The sequence below is a fragment of the Panthera leo genome, chromosome A2 (assembly GCF_018350215.1).
Source record: "Panthera leo isolate Ple1 chromosome A2, P.leo_Ple1_pat1.1, whole genome shotgun sequence".
NCBI classification, from domain to species: Eukaryota; Metazoa; Chordata; class Mammalia; order Carnivora; family Felidae; genus Panthera; species Panthera leo.
The window spans coordinates 76,478,116-76,497,825 of NC_056680.1; the positions used below are offsets into that span (position 1 = coordinate 76,478,116).

A 19,710-nucleotide genomic window follows, 5' to 3' on the forward strand; every position below is an offset into this window, starting at 1 on the left:
AGTAGTGTTATTACTGGGTTGTAGGGTAGTTCTATTTTTAAATTTTTGAGGAACCTCCATACTGTTTTCCAGAGCAGCTGCACCAGTTTGCATTCCCATCAGCAGTGCAAGAGGGTTTCCGTTTCTCCACATCCTCACCAGCATCTGTAGTTTCCTGAGTTGTTCATTGTAGCCACTCTGACTGGCGTGAGGTGATATCTCAGTGTGGTTTTGATTTGTATTTCCCTGATGATGAGTGCCCTTGAGCATCTTTTCATGTGTCTGTTAGCCACATGGACGTCTTCTTTGGAAAAGTATCTATTCATGTCTTCTGCCCATTGCTTCACTGGATTATTTGTTTTTGGGGTGTTGAGTTTGGTTAAGTTCTTTATCGATTTTGGATACTAGCCCTTTATCCAATATGTCATTTGCAAATATCTTTGCCCATTCCGTCAGTTGCCCTTTAGTTTTGTTGATTGTTTCCTTTGCAGTGCAGAAGCTTTTTATCTTGATGAGGTCCCAATAGTTCATTTTTGCTTTTAATTCCCTTGCCTTTGGAGATGTGTCAAGGAAGAAATTGCTGTGGCTGAGGTCAAAGAGGTTGTTGCCGGTTTTCTCCTCTAGGGTTTTGATAGTTTCCTGTCTCACATTTAGGTCTTTCATTCATTTTGAGTTTATTTTTGTGTATGGTATAAGAAAGTGGTCTAGTTTCAAACTTCTGCATGTTGCTGTCCCAGCACCATTTGCTTATAGAGACTGTCTTTTTTCCATTGGATGCTTTTTCCTGCTTTGTCAGAGATTAGTTGGCCATACGTTTGTGGGTCCAATTCTGGGTTCTGTATTCTATTCCATTGGTTCATGTGTCTGTTTTTGTGCCAATAATATACTGTCTTGATGACTACAGCTTTGTAATGGAAGCTAAAAGTCTGGGATTGTGATGCTTCCCACTTTGGTTTTCTTTTTCAATATTACTTGAGCTATTCAGGGTCTTTTGTAATTCCGTAGAAATTTTAGGATTGTTTGTTCTAACTTTGAGAAGAATGCTGGTGCAATTTTGATTGGGATTGCACTGAATGTGTAGATTGCTTTGGGTAGTATTGACATTTTGACAGTATTGATTCTTCCCATCCAAGGAAAGACATCCATAATAGGTTTGTTTTTGGTGAGCAAAATTGATATTGAGATTCCTATAGAAGAACTGAACTTTCTGTCAGAGTAATAGGCTTCACTAACCAGCAACCGATTCGTTTTTTCCTTTTACTTCCTCACAACTCTGTATAGCAATATTAGTTTGCATTAGGGATTTTTAGGTATTAAAACTACTTAAGTGCAAATGAAAGACGTTAACAGTTCTCTCAAGTAACTATGCAGGACTACTTTAGTTATGCATAATGTATACTCCTGTATTCTTTTACAAAAAGAAATGCTAAATGCCTGAATGTATCAGGCACCTTGTTCAAATAGCAGTCTGATGCTGAAATGAAATGTAGTTATTTTCTTTTTAGCAATCCAATTAGTTAAGATGTGACATACAATAATTTTTAATTTTTTAAGGAAAGTCCATAGTATTTTTCATAGTGACTGGTCCATCTTACATTCCCATCAATAGTGCATGAGGGCTCCAGTTCCTCCACACCCTCATCAACAGTTATTATCTTCTTTGGTTTTTTATTTATTTTTATTTATTATTTAATTAATTTATTTTTGAGATAGAGAGAATGAGAGTGGGGGAGAGGCAGAGAGAGAGGGAGACACAGAATACAAAGCAGGCTTCAGGCTCTGAGCTGTCAGCACACAACTCCATGCAGGGCTTGAACTCACAAACTCAAGGTCATGACTTGAGCTGAAGTTGGACACTTAACCAACTGAGCCACCCAAGTGCCACTATTTTCTTTGTTTTGATCATGGCCATCCTAACAGGTATGAGGTAATAACTCATTATGTTTGATTTGCACTTCCCATTTCCTAATGATTAGTGATATTGATCTTTTCATATGCTTGTTGACTGTATTATCTTCTTTGTTGAAATGTCTAGTCAAGTTCTTTACACATTTTGTTTTAATAGAGTTATTTGTTTTTTGTTGTTGTAGGAGTGTTTTGGTTTTTTTAAGTAAACTGTGCCTAATGTGGAGCTTCACATCTCAACCCCAAGATCTAGGGTTGCTTGCTTTACCAACTGGACCAGTTGGTTTTTAATCTCTTATTAGATAATATGGCCAGAAAGTATTTTCTCCATTCTGTATGTTGCCTTTTCTTTCTGTTGATTATTTGCTTTGTCACACAGAAGTTTGGAAGTTTAATGTAGTTCCATCTGCGTAGTTTTGCTGCTGATGACTGTAATTTTGATGTTATGTCTACCAAATCCAATAATATGAAGCTTTCCCCCTATGTTTTCTTTTACAAGTTTTATAACTTTAGGTCTTATATTTAGGGCTTTACTTCGTTTTGAATTTTTATATATGGTGTAAGGAAATGGTCCAGTTTCTTTCTTTTGCATATGGATATCCAGTTTTTCAACATCATTGGTTTAAGAAACCATCCTTTCCCCATTGATCTCCCTTGTCAGAGATCGTACAACTGTGTAGATGAAGATTTATTTCTGGGCTGTCTATTCTGTTCCACTTATTTGTATGTTTGTCTTTGTGCTAGTATCATATTGGTTTTGATTGCTCTAGCTTTGTAATATGTTTTGAAGTCAAGAAGTCTGAGACCTCCAGTTCTGTTTTTCTTTCTAAAGATTGTTTGGGCTATTTGGGATCCCTTGAGATTCCTTATGAATTTTAAATGTTTTTTTTTCCATTTCTGCAAAAAATTTCTTTGGGATTTTGATAGTGATTGCATTGAAGCTGTAGGTTGCTTGGGTAGTATGGACGTTTTAACAGTATTAAGTCTTCTAATCCAGGAACACCAGATAACTTTCTGCTTATTTGTGTCATCTTTAATTTCTTTCAGCACTGTTTCCCCTCCATGGTTAAGTTTGTCCTAAGTATTTTACTCTTTTTTTGGTGCTATTTTAAGTGGGATTACCATCATGATCTCCTCTTCAGGTTGTTTATTGTTAGTGTGTAGAAATGTACCTGGTATTTGTGTGTTGGTTCTGTATTCTGCAACTTTGATGATTTCTTTTGGCAGGTTTTGTTACTACCTTCTGAAAAAAATTACTATATATATATATATATATATATATATATATATATATATATATATATATAATTTATATCTAAGTTAACATATAGGGTAATAATGATTTCAGGAATAGAATTTAGTGATTTATGACTTACATATAACACCCAGTGCTCATCCCAGCAAGTGGCCTCCTTAATGCTCCTTGCCCATTTAGCCCTTCCCCCCACCCAGAACCCCTCCAGCAACCCCCAGTTTGTTCTCTGTATTTAAGAGTTTCTTATGGTTTGTCTCCCTCCCTCTTTTTATATTATTTTTGCTTCCCTTGCTTTATGTTCATCTGTTTTGTATCTTAAATTCCACGTATGAGTGAGGTCATATGGCACTTGTCTTTCTCTGACTGACTTATTTCGCTTAGTGTAATAGACTCTAGTTCTATCCATGTTGTTGCAAATGGCAAAATTTCATTTTTTTTGATTGCCAAGTAATATTCCAGTGTGTGTGTGTGTGTGTGTGTGTGTGTGTGTGTGTGTTTGTGTGTGTACACACACACCACATCTTTATTCATTCATCAGTCAATGGACATTTGGGCTCTTTCCATACTTGGGCTATTGTTAAAGTGCTGGTATAAACATTATGATGCCTGTGACCCTTCAATATTTATCTTTTGGATAAATACCTACTAGTACAGTTGCTGGGTCATAGGGTAGTTCTATTTTTAATTTTTTGAGGAATCTCCATACTGTTTTCTGTAGGGCCTGCACCAGTTTGCATTCCCACCAGCAGTGCAAAAGAGTTCCTCTTTCTCCATATCCTCGCCAATATCTGTTGTTGCCCGAGCTGTTAATTTTAGCCATTCTGACAGGTGTGAGGTGGTCTCTCATTGCAGTTTTGATTTGTATTTCCCTGATGATGGGTGATGTTGAGCATCTTTCCATGGTGTCTGTTAGCCATGTGGATGTCTTCTTTGGAAAAGTGTCTTTTCATGTCTTTTGCCCATTTCTTCAATGGATTATTTGTTTTTTGGGTGTTTAATTTGATAAGTTCTTTATAGATTTTGGATACTAACCCTTTATCCCATATGTCACTTGCAAGTATCTTCTCTCATTCTGTCGGTTGCCTTTTAGTTTTGTTGGTGATTCCTTTGCAGTGCAGAAGCTTTTTATCTTGATGAGGTCCCAGTAGTTGATTTTTACTTTTGTTTCCCTTGCCTCTTTGACCTGGCCCAGGTTAAAGAGGCTGTTGCCTGTTTTCTCCTCTAAGATTTTGATGGCTTCCTTTCTCACATTTAGGTCTTTCATCCATTTTTAGTGTATTTTTGTGTATGGTCTAAGAAAGTGGTCCAGTTTCATTTTTCTGCATGTCACTGTCCAGTTTTCCCAGCACCATTTGCTGAAGAGACTTTTTTCTGTTAGATATTCTTTCCTGCTTTGTCAAAGATTAGTTGACCATATGTTTGTGGGTCCATTTCTGGGTTCTCTGTTCTGTCCCATTTATCTATGTGACTGTTCTTGTGCCAGTACCATACTGTCTTGATGATTACGGCTTTGTAATACAGCTTGACGTCCAGAATTGTGATGCCTCCAGCTTTGGTTTTCTTTTTCAGGATTGCTTTGACTGTTCAGGGTCTTTTCTGGTTTCATTCACATTTTAGGAATGTTTATTCTAGCTCTGTGAAGAATGCTGGTGTTTTTTGATAAGGATTGCATTAAATATGTAGATTGCTTTGGGCAGTATTGACGTTTTAACAATATTCTTCCAATCCATGAGCATGGAATGTTTTTCCTTTTTTTCTGTGTCTTCTTCAATGTCTTTCATAAGCTTTCTATAGTTTTCAATGTATAGATTTTTCACTTCTTTGGTTAGGTTTATTCCTAGGTATTTTATAGTTTTGGGTGCAGCTGTAAATGGGATCAGTTCTTTGATTTCTCTTTCTGCTGCTTCATTACTGGTGTAAAGAAATGTAACCAATTTCTGTACATTGATTTTATATCCTGCAACTTTGCTGAATTCATGTATCAGTTCTAGTAGTTTTTTGGTGGCATTTTTTTTTGGGTTTTCCACATAGAGTATCATGTCATCTGTGAAGAGTGAGAGTTTGACTTCCATGCCAGTTTGCATGTGTTTTATTTCTTTGTGTTGTCTGGTTGCTGAGGCTAGGACTTCCAACACTGTGTTAAATAATAGTGGTGAGAGTGGACATCCTTGTTTTGTTCTTGACCTTAGGGGGAAAGCTCTCAGATTTTCCCCATTGAGGATGATCTTGGCAGTGGGTCTTTCATATATGGCTTTTATGATCTTGAGGTATGATCCTTCTATCCCTACTTTCTTGAGGGTTTTCATCAAGAAAGGATGCTGTATTTTGTCAGATGCTTTCTTTGCATCTACTGAGAGGATCATGTGGTTCTTATCCTTTCTTTTATTATTGTGATGTATCATAATTGATTTATGGATATTGAACCATTAATAGTTGGGTTTTTTTTTTTAATGGACTCTTCAGGGTGTTATACATACAGGGTCATGTACATTCCACTTTTCTCTTGCCTCTCAAGGGAGAAGCTGCAAGATGGAATTTTCCTCCCAGTTCTGAGCTGTGTTAGCTTCAGAGAAGAACTGGCATGATTGAAACAAAATGACTTTTTGTGCCATTTCAAGGCTTCTGTTCTTGGCTTTGATCTCATGTGTGGTACTGTGACTTCTTAACTGGTTTCTGGTACTGTACTTCTTAACTAGTAGAGGACTTTTGGACCATATATTGCTATTAAGTCAGTGTTTTTGTGGGTGAGGAAGAGATGAGTCTTCCTATTCTACCATCTGATGTCACTGAATCTCTTGGTTTTTAAAAATAACACTGGCATGAGTTTTTCTATTCTTGCTTTTCTGCTTTTGGAAGAAGGAAATAGGCAAATATTTGCCTTAATCTTTAGTAGATACAAAGATGGGAAAGAAATAGAAAATAAGAGCTAGATACTTGAAAAGTAATTTCATATAGTACATTACTTAATTTACTATTTCTGTTGACTAGAGAGGATTTAACCATGGCATGTTAATCTGATATTTTAAGGCAAGCATTATATTATTTCACTTTAATTTATATTTCTCTCTTTTATTTAACAACAGACACTAAAGATCTTTAAGGATCTGAATTTCAGTATTAATCCGTGTTTAAGTATATTGTTAAGAGGCATGCTTTTGTGTATATGTACATGTCTGTGAGAAAAAATGAATAATGAATGTGAATGTTTGGATATTCATAGTCATATTGGTACTAATTTAAGTGACTATAAAAGAATTTAGGCATTTGTTTACATTTTGGGGGAGGGAAGGATACATAAATAACACCACAACTGAAGTCCATAGTAAAATATATATTTTCTTACAGTATAATTTGTCTAAGACATAATAAACTTTATAATAAAACTTTTAAAGAGACCTGATTTTAAAAGATCTAATGAAATTGTTTTTTGGTAGAGTCTGAAAAGTTTTCAGTTATTTATTTTAGATTATATTTCTGTGAAAACAAATTTTTGCATTGAAAGGAGCCCTTTAACTATAGGAACATATATATCTTTTATGGAATCTCATTATTTCCTCAAAGTGAAGAAGAAATGGAAGTTTTTAGTAGCTCTTTAAATAGTTGTGTCAGCACAGCATACATTTATTAGCAAACAATTACTTTTTGTTAAGATTATAGTAAAATATTTCAGAATATTAGGAAAATGGAGTATGTCTAAGTTCTTTGTTAAATTGTTACTGAATACCTGCCATATTCCATATTCCAGGTACTGTGTTAGGGATCGGATAGGATTCTGTTTATTAGAATGAACAGAACAGAATCAGGTACTAGTTAGCGAAATACACATTAAGCAAACAATTGTATAAATGATCATTTATGGTTTTGTGATAGCTTACAAAAAGACTTTCAGGGTCTATGAAAATACGTAATGTGGTCTCCTTAAATGAATTTTAAAAAGCTTAGGTGTTACTGGTAAGTTGGCTCAGTGAAAGGGAGAAGTATGCAAAAAGAATGAAACATAGTTTTCAGGAATCGATAGAAGTCCAGTATAGCTGGAGGGGGAAGAGCATTTCATAATGTGGTTAGAGTGCCTAGAAGAGATTTATGTGCTATTTTACAGATTTTAAACTTTTATTTTAAGCCCAAGTGACATGATTCATACTTGTAGGTTTTTAAATTTTTTTACAGATTTTTAGAAATTTATTTATTTTGAAAGAGAGAGTGTGAGCAGGGAATGGTGGGGGGGAGGGAGGGAAGGAGGGGGAGGGAATCCCAAGCAGGTTATGCAGGGTCAGTGCAGAGCCTGACATGGGCCTCAAACTCATGAACCATGAGGTCATAACTTGAGCCAAAATCGGATGCTTACCCAACTGGGTCACCCAGGTGCCCCTCATATATGGTTTTTAATTTTGATCTTAATTGCACCGTGGGGTATAGATTAGAGGGAGCCAACTCTAGTGAAAGGTGGCCTGTTGCCCGAATTCAGAAGGATATAATGAGGGTTGTATTAGTTTCCTAGGACCGCTGTAATAAAGTTCCACAAACTGAATGGCTTGACAACAACAACAAAAATTGGTTTTCTCACACCTGGGGGCTAGAAGTCTGATATCGTGATGTTTGGCAGAGTTGGTTCCATCTGAGAGCCTTTGGGGAAGGACCTCTTTTTGTTCCAGGCCTCTCATTTTGGCATATAAATGGCCGTCCTCTTCCTGTGTCTTCAGATCGTCTTCCTTCTGTGTCTTCCTGTGTTCAGATATCCTCTTCTTATAAAGATACCAGTTGTATTGGATGAGGGTCCATCCTAATGACCCCATTTAACTTAATTCTTTAAATGCATTATCTCCCAGTATGGTCACATTCTGAGGTATGGGATGCTTAGGACTCCAGCATAAGAATTTTATGGAGAAATAATTCAGCCTGTAACAATGATTAATGTTGATGGTGGTGAAGATGGAGAGAAATGGGCTGACTTGAGAATTATTTAGGTGATAAAACCGGTACATCTTAGTAATAGATTAGAAATGGTAAGATGACACCAAACATTCTGGTTTGACAAGGGTTCTGAGAGATAGGAGTTCATTTAGGAGCATAAACTGAGAAGCATATTTAAGAGGAAAGATGATGAGCTCTGTATTCAGGTGTTCATGTGATATCCAAATGAAGATGTCAGGTAGGCAATTTATATGTGGAACTGAAGCTCAGAAGAGAGACCTGGGCTAGAGACATAAATTTGAGAGACATCAGCTCATACATGGCAGTCAAAGCCATGGTAATGGATGAAAATGGCTACAGAGAGAAAAGACCTGTACCTAGACCAGAGTCCAAAGAAAATTCACCTTATAAAATTCATATAGAACCCTATTTTCCTAAGTGGTATAAGCAGTGCAACATGGAAAAAGATAGTTATAATTTCTACCCATGCGTTTAAAAGATCTTATCCTTTAAACGGTTTCATATATTTTATATCATGTATATCTTAATACTGTAGTACTGGTGTAATTTTAAATAAGGAAACATATTTTCCAGTGCATATCAAAAAATATTTTCCATTCAGTGAATTTGGGAAACACAGTAACAGAGGAGGCAATAAGGAGTATCTTAGATGAAACCAAAGAGAATATGGCAGCAGAAACCAAGGGACCAGTTTTAAGGAAAGGACGATTCATAGTAGATATATTTGAAATTTTAAATGCCAGTAAACTATGCATTCTCAATGAGGGCAATATTGATCCCAAGAGGAAGAAATAGTTCTGTTTTATTTTGTTTTGTTTTGTTTTGTTTTGTTTTGTTTTGTTATATGGGGAATGGGGAGGCACAAAAAAACCTTAGATACTATAATGGCTTGTGGCCTCTAGAGTTCAACCCTGCCCTACAAAATCTTATTCCTTAGTATTTAATTTCTCTTATTAGTGAGTAACTAAATTAAATTTAATTTAATAAGTACATTATACTTATATAAGCATAATATATGCATTATATATTTGTATGCAGTTATTTAGCCTTCTCCTTGGAGGATGATAAAGAAAAAAAGTTGAGAAACACTGCAATAAACTGTATAGAAAGGGCTTTTAAAACCCTTTTTCACTGTAGTTTAGTGATACTCTCTAGGGCAGAGTGTGGGATTTGAGTTTGAAGAGGAACTTGCAATTTTTTGCTGTATGTATTTCAGTATTGAATATTTTACACCAAGAATTTATTCTTCTGTTGAGAATGAGTCAAATTATCTAATTACCCCTCCAAAACATTAAAAAGAATGAAGAAGTCACCATATTTAATCCTTTCACCCAGAGATCATCTCTGTTAACGTTTTGTATATAGTCTTTCTGTTTAACTGTATATTTTATGTCAGGTCCTATCTGTTCGTCTTCAAAAGGTATCTGAAATCTGACTACTTTTCACTGTCTCCCACTACTACTTTAGTCTAATCCCCTATTTGTAAAAACAAAAAGATTGTACCAAAAATATTGTTCTTTTTCTCTGAACAATGTGCATATAAAAGCCAACATTTTGACTTCAACTGAAATTGTTTTGTTTGTGTAGGCTTTCTCATTTTGCTGTGTGGTGTTCATCTTGAAGTCCCTGTTGAATTTGTGTCTGTCTTTCCTAATCGACGCAGTAAATATTTCTCCCTGAAGGCTATTTTCCAGTAGAAGAATTTTTTTTTCTTTGCCCTGTATTTGCTTCACCAAATCCAGAAGATACTTTGAATCCAGAAGATGATTAAGAACTAATTTAAACTTCATATATATTTGGTTTCTTTGATCAAGTCTGTAGGTTTTCTTATTCACAACATGATCACTCTACAGAGATCTCTGGCTCAGAATTTTTGCTAAATCTTTTACTTTCTCTTCTTTTTTGATCTTAATGCCCTCTGCTTCCTTCTGACCTTCTCTCAGTAAGCACACCAACTTGTGAACTCTGCATGTGCACTGATCATCACTCTGTTTTTGTCTCAAAGATTGAGTTGGATTGTATCTTTTTTTTTCCTCAGACTTATCTCTCAACTTTTGTTTTATATTCTACATCTTACCCTCTTCTAGAACATTCTCTTGACTTCTCCCATGGCAGCCTTTCTTGGCTACTTCCTCAAGGCCCTATCATTTAAAACCAAAATTAAAATGAAATCCTTCGTTCTGTATCTCCATCTAAGTATTTTTTTTTCCTTTCATGCCTGGGTTTAGTAAGCTACTTTGTGTGTCTACTTTCTTATTTCCGTTTCGCTCAAACCCACTGAAATCAAGGAGCACCTGGGTGGCTCAGTTGGTTAAGCTTCCGACTTCAGCTCAGGTCATGATCTTCCGGTTCGTGAGTTCGAGCCCCTCATTGGGCTCTGTGCTACCAGCTCAGAGCCTGGAACCTATTTCTGATTCTGTGTCTCCCTCTTTCTCTGCCCCTCCCCCTGCTCTGTCTCTCTCCCAAAAATAAATAAGGTAAAAATTTTTTTTAATAAAAATAAAACAAACAAACACTGAAATCAAGCTTCTGCATTCAAACAGTTCTTCCTAAATTCATTCTGGTGACCCAACTACTCAATCCTTCTTCTCAGTTCACTCCTCCAAGGTAATAACTGCTTCTTCTGCTTAATGCTTTCCTCCTTCACAGATACTGTATCTCTTCAGAATCCTTCACTGACTCTTCTTCCTGCACCTACCCCTCCTTTTGAAATGTTTTATTTTTAAAATTTCAAGCATACACCAAAGTAGAGAGCCAAAGTACAGGACAGTGACTGGCAAATCATCCAGCTTCAGCAATTACTAACTTGTGACCAGTCTTTTTTTTTTTTTTTTGGTAACTGTATGCACCTACTCTTTTCTCTCCATTCTGGATTATTTGTTCTGCCAGCCTTCAAATAATATTGTTCTTCTGGGTCCTGTCCTCAACATTTTTTCCTTCTATGCTACCTGCAATCAGTAGAAAAGCTCACACATGCTAACAGTTTCTACAACCTCCAAATGCTGATAACACCTAAGTCTATTTCCTCAGCTTAGATCTTGTTCTTAAGCAAGAGATTTTTTACTAGCTTACATAGTCTTCACTTGGATGCTCCACAGGTTCTAGAAGCAGAAATCTAAATGAGCTAATCTTTCTTTGCTCACCTGCTGCCCCTTCTAAAATTCCATTTTGTTTGATCAATCTCCCATCTTCCTAGTCCTCTAGAAATATATCTAGTTCTAGTCCTTCATAAATATATTTGATTGCTCATCAAGCCCCATCACTTTTCCTGCTGCCATGGTAAACTCCCTTTCACCTGTATTTTTTCAGCAAATTCATAACTGATCTTCCCTGCAGGCTTGCCACCATCCCACATACTGTTCATTATTATCAGAGTGATTTACCTAAAACACAAGTTTAATCATGGTATGCTCTCATTAAAATCCTTAAATATTTCACTGGTATCTATATGATAAATTAAGACACTTCTTGATCTGATTCTTATCTTACTTTCTATCCTTACCACTTCCATTTATCCTGAATGCTCCAAATGCATTCAGAGAATAGAGAATGCTTTTCCTGGGGTGCCTGGCTGGCTCAGTTGGAAGAGCATGGGACTCTTGATCTCGCGGTTGTGAGTTTGAGCCCCATCCTGGGTATAGAGATTACTTAACAATTTTTAAATCTTCAGAAAAAATTCTTTTCACATCTTTATGCTCTGTGCATCCTTCTTTCTGGAATGCTCTCTTCTCATCTCTTCTTGCCATCTGTATGGTGAATTCCAATCTTCCTTGGAGTCTAGTCCAAGATATCCTGACTCTTCATTAAAGTAAATTCTATAAATTGTTATTTTGCCTGTTGCTTACATAGCTTATAAGCTCAGAAAGATGAAGGACCTGCCCAAGGTTACAGAGCCAGTAAATGGCATACCTTGGTATAAATCAAGAGCCCATACCCTTTTACTACAACTAATGCGAGAACATTTGTTTGAAGGTTTAGACCTTATAACTGTGTGCAATAAGATTCTATCAAATACATTTTAGCAAGAAAATCCATGGTAGATTCCATGTTATAAAGATAAAGTGAATAATATCTGCTTTGAAATCAGTTTTGTTCAAGTATTGTCATTCTGAGTTTCTCTCTGTATATTTATTTAATGAGGTCAAAATTAATGACAAAAGCAGTCAAAGACCAAGCTGTAATTATAAATAACAGATTCATCCAAGCATAAATATTTTAGAATTCCTGTATATTATATGTGTGTGTGTGTGTGTGTATATATAATTATAATATATAATATATATTTTTGGTATTTTTATATATTTTTAATATATTTTTGGTATATATATAACATATATAATATATATTATATTATATATAATATATATTATATATGTTATATATATTATATATAATATAATAATAATATAATATTATAATATATTATAATATTATATGTATTATTAATATATATTAAATATATATATATTTAATTTTTTTTTAAGTAGGTTCCATGCCCATCATGGGGCTTGAACTCATGAACCTGAGATTAAGAGTCGCATGCATCATTGACTGAGATGGCCAGGCACCCTTTTATTATTTATGTGTTTAAAATACATCTGAATTTTGTTTTATTTTCAGCTTATTGGTCTCAGCCAAAGATCTGTCATTCTTTTTGAAATTTGAGAATTGTAATATTATTTCTATTTATAACTAAGAAATAGGCCAAGAGTTGTTTTAAGTTGCAAACATTTCCCAAAATTGATCTGATAACATGATTGCATTAAAATTAATGAAAGTGCTATGGTCTGAATGTTTGTGTACCCCTAAAAGTCATATTTGAAATCCTACCCCTCTGGTGATTCTCTTAGCAGGGGGTGCCTTTAGGGGGTGATTAGGTCATGAGGGTAGATAGAGCCTTCATAGTAAAAGAAACCCCAGAGAGTTAGCTCCTCTCTTCTACCATGTCAGGTTACAGTGAAAAAATAGCCATTTGTAAGGAACAAGGTCTTCACTTTGACACCAAATCTGCCAGGACTTTGGTCTTGGACTTCCTGCCTCTAGAACTGTGAGAAAAACATTTGTGGTGTTTGTAAGTCACCCCATTTATGGTATTTTTGTTACAGCAGCCCAAATGGACGAAAAAAGTAAGATGGTATTGGATGTAGGTTGTAAATAGATTAATATCAAATACCTTTCAGTGGCAGTCTAGTTGAATTATTGCAATCTAGTAGAATTAATTTTGTTTCAACATACTTAGGAGCAATTATGTAACATGCTAATTCGATTTGAAAGTGTAAATAAAATGATTTAAAAAAATTTTTAATGTTTATTTTTGAAAGAGAGAGAGGCAGACTACAAGTGGGGGAGGGGCAGAGAGAGAGGGAGAGACAGAATTGGAAGCAGGTTCCAGTCTCTGAGCTGTCAGCACAGAGCCCAGAACAGGGCTTGAACCCACGAACCGTGAGATCATGACCTGAGCCCAAGTCAGACGTTTAACTGACTGAGCCACCCAGACTCCCCAATAAAATGATTTTTTATGTATCTTTATATTTTCCTATTTTTTGCAGGTAGTTATATTTTTAATATATTGTGGCTTTGACAATAAAATTGTTGATAATTCTTTGATAAATAAAATTAACATCTCTTTATATTTTGGCAGAATTGTATAATATATGTGTATATATGTACATCATATACATATACAGAAGTATATATACACATATATACAAATCTCTTTGTTGTAATATCCTATCCTCAAACCTACATTTTCATTATTATCTCCTACAATTTTCCCATTCTTCTGAATCCACCTTATCTTCTTTCATCTTTTTTAAGCACTTTTCTTGTCCTTTATTGTTCCAACAATTGCTAATGCTTTTTAGTATACATCTTTGGTAACTGACTGTAGTTTTAGTATGACAAGTCTTAAGAATTGACTGATTAATTGATTGATTTTTTTTTTCCCCAAGTGTCGTGTAAGTGTTGTCCAGGGAAACAGAATCAATAAGAGATACACACACACACACACACACACACACACACACACACACTCACACTGACACACTCAAACACACAGAGAAAGAGAAAGATTCATTATAAAGACATGACTAACACCATTTTGGAGGCTGGTAAGTCCTAACATCTCAGTCAGTAAGCTGAAGACCCAGGAGAACTGATGGTGTAGGTCCACTCTGAATCCAAAGGCTTCAGACTGAGGAGAGCCAATAGTATAAGTTCTGGCCCAAAGGTCTGCAGGCTCAAGACCCAGGAAGAGCCACTCTTTCAGTTTGAGTCATAAAGCAGGAAAAAAGAAAAAAGAAAAAAAAAAAAACACCTGATATTCCACCTTGAAGAAAGACAGAAGGAATTCTGTCTTAGCCTTTTCTCATCTCCTCAGGCCTTCAACTGTTTGGATGAGGCCCACCCACATTAGAGAGGGCATTCACTGAGTCTACACATTCAACTGTTAAACTCATCCAGAAACACCCTGAAAGACAACCAGAATTATGTTGACCAAGTACCTAGGGTACCCAGTAGCCAGTCAAGGTGACTCATAAAATTAACCACCACAACAATAGTAGATACTATTATGTGGCAGTCACTGGAGATACTAAAGAGACATTATTAGTTATTTTGATTATGTGTTACAAATAGAGTTAGCAATATTTACAGGTATTCATATAATGCCTACTATGCCAGGGACTATTTTAAGCACTTCATCATAATTAACCCATTTAATCTTCATGATAAATGTATGAAATGGGTTTCCATTTTGTAGATGAGGATACTGACGTATAGAGAAATTAAGTAACTTATCCACAGTCACAGTCAGTGTTAGAGTCGCGATTTTAACCTCATTATTCTGGCTCCAGAGTTCCTCTTCTTAATCACTACTCTGTTCCTTTACTTACATAGTGAAATCTCTTATGATGGGGAATATGGGATGCTATAGAAGTTTATAACAGAGTGTGTCAAACCTAGGGGAACCAAGAGATGAGATACCTAAACTGAATTCTGAAGAAGGTGCAGGTTTTAAAAGGTGATAACTAAGAGAGACTGAAAAAGAGCCTTCAAGAACCTTTTTCTTCAAGAAAGAATTTGAGTATGGTTGAATCTTTGACCTCAGTGGTGTGAAACAAGAAATAGGCTGAGAAAACCCAAGGCATAATGGCTTTGTAAGTCAAGTTAAGGGAGAATAATACTTTTAATGTATCAAACAGACCTTAGATCAAATCTCGGTTCTGCTACTTTCTGTTTCATTGTAAGCAGGTCACCATATCTTATTGAGCTTTTGTTTTCTCTCTGGAAAGGGACTAAGATAGCCTTCTTATGAGACTTTCAATAAATATTTCAATATCCCTCTTTCAGTAAATATTTATTGTGTGTCTTTTATGTCTGGGTGACATTCTCAGTGCCGAAATTGCAGTGGTAAAACAGACAAAAAGGCTGTGTCAAGGAGTTAGAATTTTCTTGTTTATTTTACAATTCTCTAAAGCCTTGAAAATGTTCTGCTCTTTCTAGAAATCGGTTTCAATAATTCTAAGATTATTTCCCTCAAAGGAATTTATGGCTAATTGTAGCAATGACAACATATCTGAAAGAAATGCAAGAGAAGTCTAGGGGAGATAAAAGCAAGCAAAAATAATCCACAGAACAAATACAGAAAACAAAGGAAATACAAAGAAAGCATAAAATGAAATGATAAAAGCAAGAACAACCTATTAGGTAAACATACTTGGTTTATATTTTCTTACTAAAAAACAAAAATTATATTTAACAATAAAATACATGTTATTTATAAGAGCCACATCAAAAGCTAACAGCATAGAATAAAAACAAATTGAGAAACATTTCTCAAGTGAAAGCAATAGTGACAGTATTAACTTCAGGTAAAAACAAAACAAACAGTGGAATACAGAATAAAAGGGTCACACAAATTTTCCATTACTAGTCTCTTCAACAAACCATGCTGAGAAAAACTGGATATCCATGTGCAAAAGAAAAAAAATGGGACCTTGACCTTTGACCATATACAAAAATTAATTCAAAATGAATTAAAGTCCTAAATGTAAAACCTAAATAAAACCCCTGAAAGAAAACATAGGGGGGAAGCTTCGTAAAATTGGATTTGGCAATGATTTTGTGCATAAGACACCCAAATCACAGGCAGCAAAAGCAAAAATAGACCAGTGGGACTATATCACACTTCAAAACTTGTGTGACAAAGGAAACAATCAACAGAGTGAAAATGCAACATCCAGAATAGGAGAAAATACTTGTAAGCCATATATCAGATAAGGGATTGATGTCCAGAACATATAAAGAATTCGCACAACTGCACAACAACAAAACTCTGTTTAAAAAATGTGTGAAGGACTTGAATAGACATTCTCCAAAGATTGCATACAAATAGCCAACAAGCATATAAAAAGATGTTCTGCATCACTGATCATCAGGAAATGCAAATCAAAATAATGAGATATCATATTGTACTCATTAGAAAACAGTATTAATGAGGATGTGGAGAAATTGGAACCCCTGTGCACCATTGATGGAAATGTAAAATGGTACAGCTGCTGAGAAAAATAGTACGGAAAGTTCCTCAGAAATTTAAAAATAGAATTACCATATGATCTAGCAATCTGACTTCTGAAAATGTATATCCAGAAAAACTGAAAACAGGATCTTGAAGAGGTATCTGCTCACCTGTGTTCATTGCAGCCTTATTCATAATAGCCAAGTGATAGAAGCAATCTTAGTGTCCATCCACGGATGAATAAAGAGAATCTCTGTCACACACACACACTCACACTCACACACTCACACGAATATTATTCAGCCTTAAAAAAGAAGGAAACCCTGTCACATGCTACAACATGGATAAAACTTGAGGACATTATGTAAATAAAACAATCATAAAAGACCCATGATTCCACTTAATATGAGGTATACTAAAGTAGTTACATGCTTAGAAAATTAAAGTCGATTGTTGGTTGCTAGGGGCTGGGGGTAGAGAGGAAAGGGGAATTCAACCGGTATAGCATTTCAGTTTGGCAAGATGAAAAAGTTCTAGATGCAGTTATTACTGCTCTACACTTAAAAACAGTTAAGAGTAAATCTGTTTTTTACCACAATTTTATGTATTGTTTTCTATGAATTTTTAAAAAATAAGGACTGGGTATTAAGTATTTTAACAAAGGTTATTAATTGCCTTGAATTCACTTAGCTAAATTATTCTGTAGATTTCCTTATTAGAGACATTGAGCTATTAATAGATTTCCTAATATTAAATGATGTATTGCAGACCTCAATCCACTTATTTAGATAATTCAAATAATTGTTTTAATAATCTATTGAAATCAATTTGCTTTCATATCTGAGAATTTCATATTTGTATTTAAAAAAAATTTTTTTTAATGTTTATTTGAGAGAGAGGCAGAGTATGAGTAAGGGAGGAGCAGAGAGAGAGGGAGACACAGAATCCAAAGGAGGCTCCTGGCTCTGAGCTGTCAGCACAGAGCCCAAAACGGGGCTCGAACTCATAAACTGTGAGATCATGACCTGAGCCGAAGTCGGATGCTTAACTGACTGACCCACCCAGGCACCCCTTGTATTTGTATTCTTAAGTAAGATTGACCTAAATTTTCTTTCCTAGGGGTACGTGTATGTGTGTAGAAGTAGATCTATAATCATCAGGTTTTCTTTAGAGGAAAAGCTTTCAGTTTGTCACCATTTTGCTATTCTGTCTGGGCTTTTCATATATGGCCTTTATTATGTTGAGGTAATTTTCTGTTCCTAGGTTTTTTAGTGATTTTTATCATGAAAGGCTATTGAATTTTGTCACATGTTTTAGTGTGCATCAGTTGAGATGATCACATGCCTATGTCCTTCATTCTGTTTATGTCTTGTGTTATAAAAGTTTTTTTATATAAAAACATTTACTTTAAAGTGCATAATATACGATACACATACTATATAATATGCATATTACATAAAATCTTAGGAATCTGAATATATTTTCTGATCATTATGTAAGAAATGAACAATTAGTTGGTTTGCTTTTTTTATGATACACAGTACACAGTTGAATTCAAAGCAAATTCACATTAAAAAAGAAACCAATGTTGAACACCAAAATGTATGTAGGTACAAAAGTGAGAAATCGGTACTTTTCATTTGGTAACTTTTTTTAAGTTTATATCTTTGCAAACTGGAATTGTATTTGTTGCAAGTACAAAACTAAAATAGAATTAAAGAGTTTTCTCATTTTGTAGGACATATTTGAATATTAGGTATATTTTATTTTTGTTATTAGGGCTAACCGTATGAATTGCATTTTTGTACTTCGGAATTAGAATATTGGCAACTTGATATCATACACCACACCTATAGAAATACCTTAAAAGTACTTGGCGAAATTTCTAGAAGTGTGATCTGTTTTAAGAGTATTAAAGTACTTTGTCTCATTTTAACAAATTATACTTGAACTAATGTTTCTCTTTTTAATAATTACTTTCTAAAACATTTATTCGAAGTTGAGTGAAGTATTGTGCGGAGTAGTAGTAATTCCCGTGACTTAAAAAAACTTCTTTAACTATCTATCTATACTTTAGGCAGTACTCTCTTGTGATTGGTGAATCCTTTTCTGGGGTGGGGGGCCATTCCTGGTCTAAGCTTGCTTTCTTCATCATTTTGTTATGGTCACACAGTTATCTTCTATATCTATAAGGAAGATGGTAATATAATTGTAATAATAAATAACTAAATTCATTGTGGGCTTATTATATGTCAGGGACTGTCCAAACACTTTACTTTTATAAACTTTTTTAACCCTTATTATAATAATACTGCAATGAAATGTAGGTACTGTTGTCATCACCGTTTGGCAGCAGATAGAAGGAGGCTCAGAATGATGAAACTTGCCCAGGCTCATATAGCCAGTAAGTAGCAGAGAAGGATGATGGCTCACAACTTGAACATGAGACATGATTTGAGTCAGATATATGTTCCTGTTTAGTTACCTACTAATGCCATTGTTTGATAGTTAGATGGTTTAGAAAATTCCACTTAAATACATTTGGAATAAAAAATACATTTGGAATAAATGTTTAATGTCATATCTTCTTATCCATTACAATATTTTTTAAGTTTATTTATTTTGAGAGACAGAGAGAGCAGAGGAGGGGCAGAGAGAGAGGGAGAGAGAGAATCCCAGGCAGGCTCCATGCTGTCAGCACAGAGCCCCCTGTGGGGCTCGAACTCACGGACCGTGAGATCATGACCTGAGTGAAACCAAGAGTCAGATGCTTAACTGACTGAACCACCCAGGCCCCGCTCCATTACAATTTTTAATAATTAATGAATACATCCCTTTTTTTGGGTCACAGGATGGACAATCTGAAATTTTGTACACTTTTTGGAATTCAGTTACTCAAGCACTTTCTTCTCAGTTTCGTGTGGCAACAGATTGTAAGTATGCTATTTATTGTACAATTTCATTTCAGCATTTTCCACTTCAAAATTTAATGTCTAGAAGTTTTGCTTTATTGGTTTATAAAACACATGTTTGTAAAACTCATTAACTAATTGTCATTTCTTATGCTAGCCATATATTCAGATTTATAAGCAATAAGTTAATTTCTTAATATTTTTTATAA

At 35.0% G+C, this 19,710-nt stretch overlaps 1 protein-coding gene across 1 annotated transcript in view; it reads left to right on the forward strand.

Moving 5' to 3' along the window:
- The window catches only part of COG5 (component of oligomeric golgi complex 5), a 310,152-nt gene that overhangs the window by 201,899 nt on the left and 88,543 nt on the right, over positions 1–19,710 (forward strand). The window contains exon 11 of the mRNA XM_042915183.1: positions 19,441–19,522. Coding sequence (XP_042771117.1) covers positions 19,441–19,522 — 82 coding nt within the window. The remainder of the gene's footprint in view (positions 1–19,440; positions 19,523–19,710) is intronic.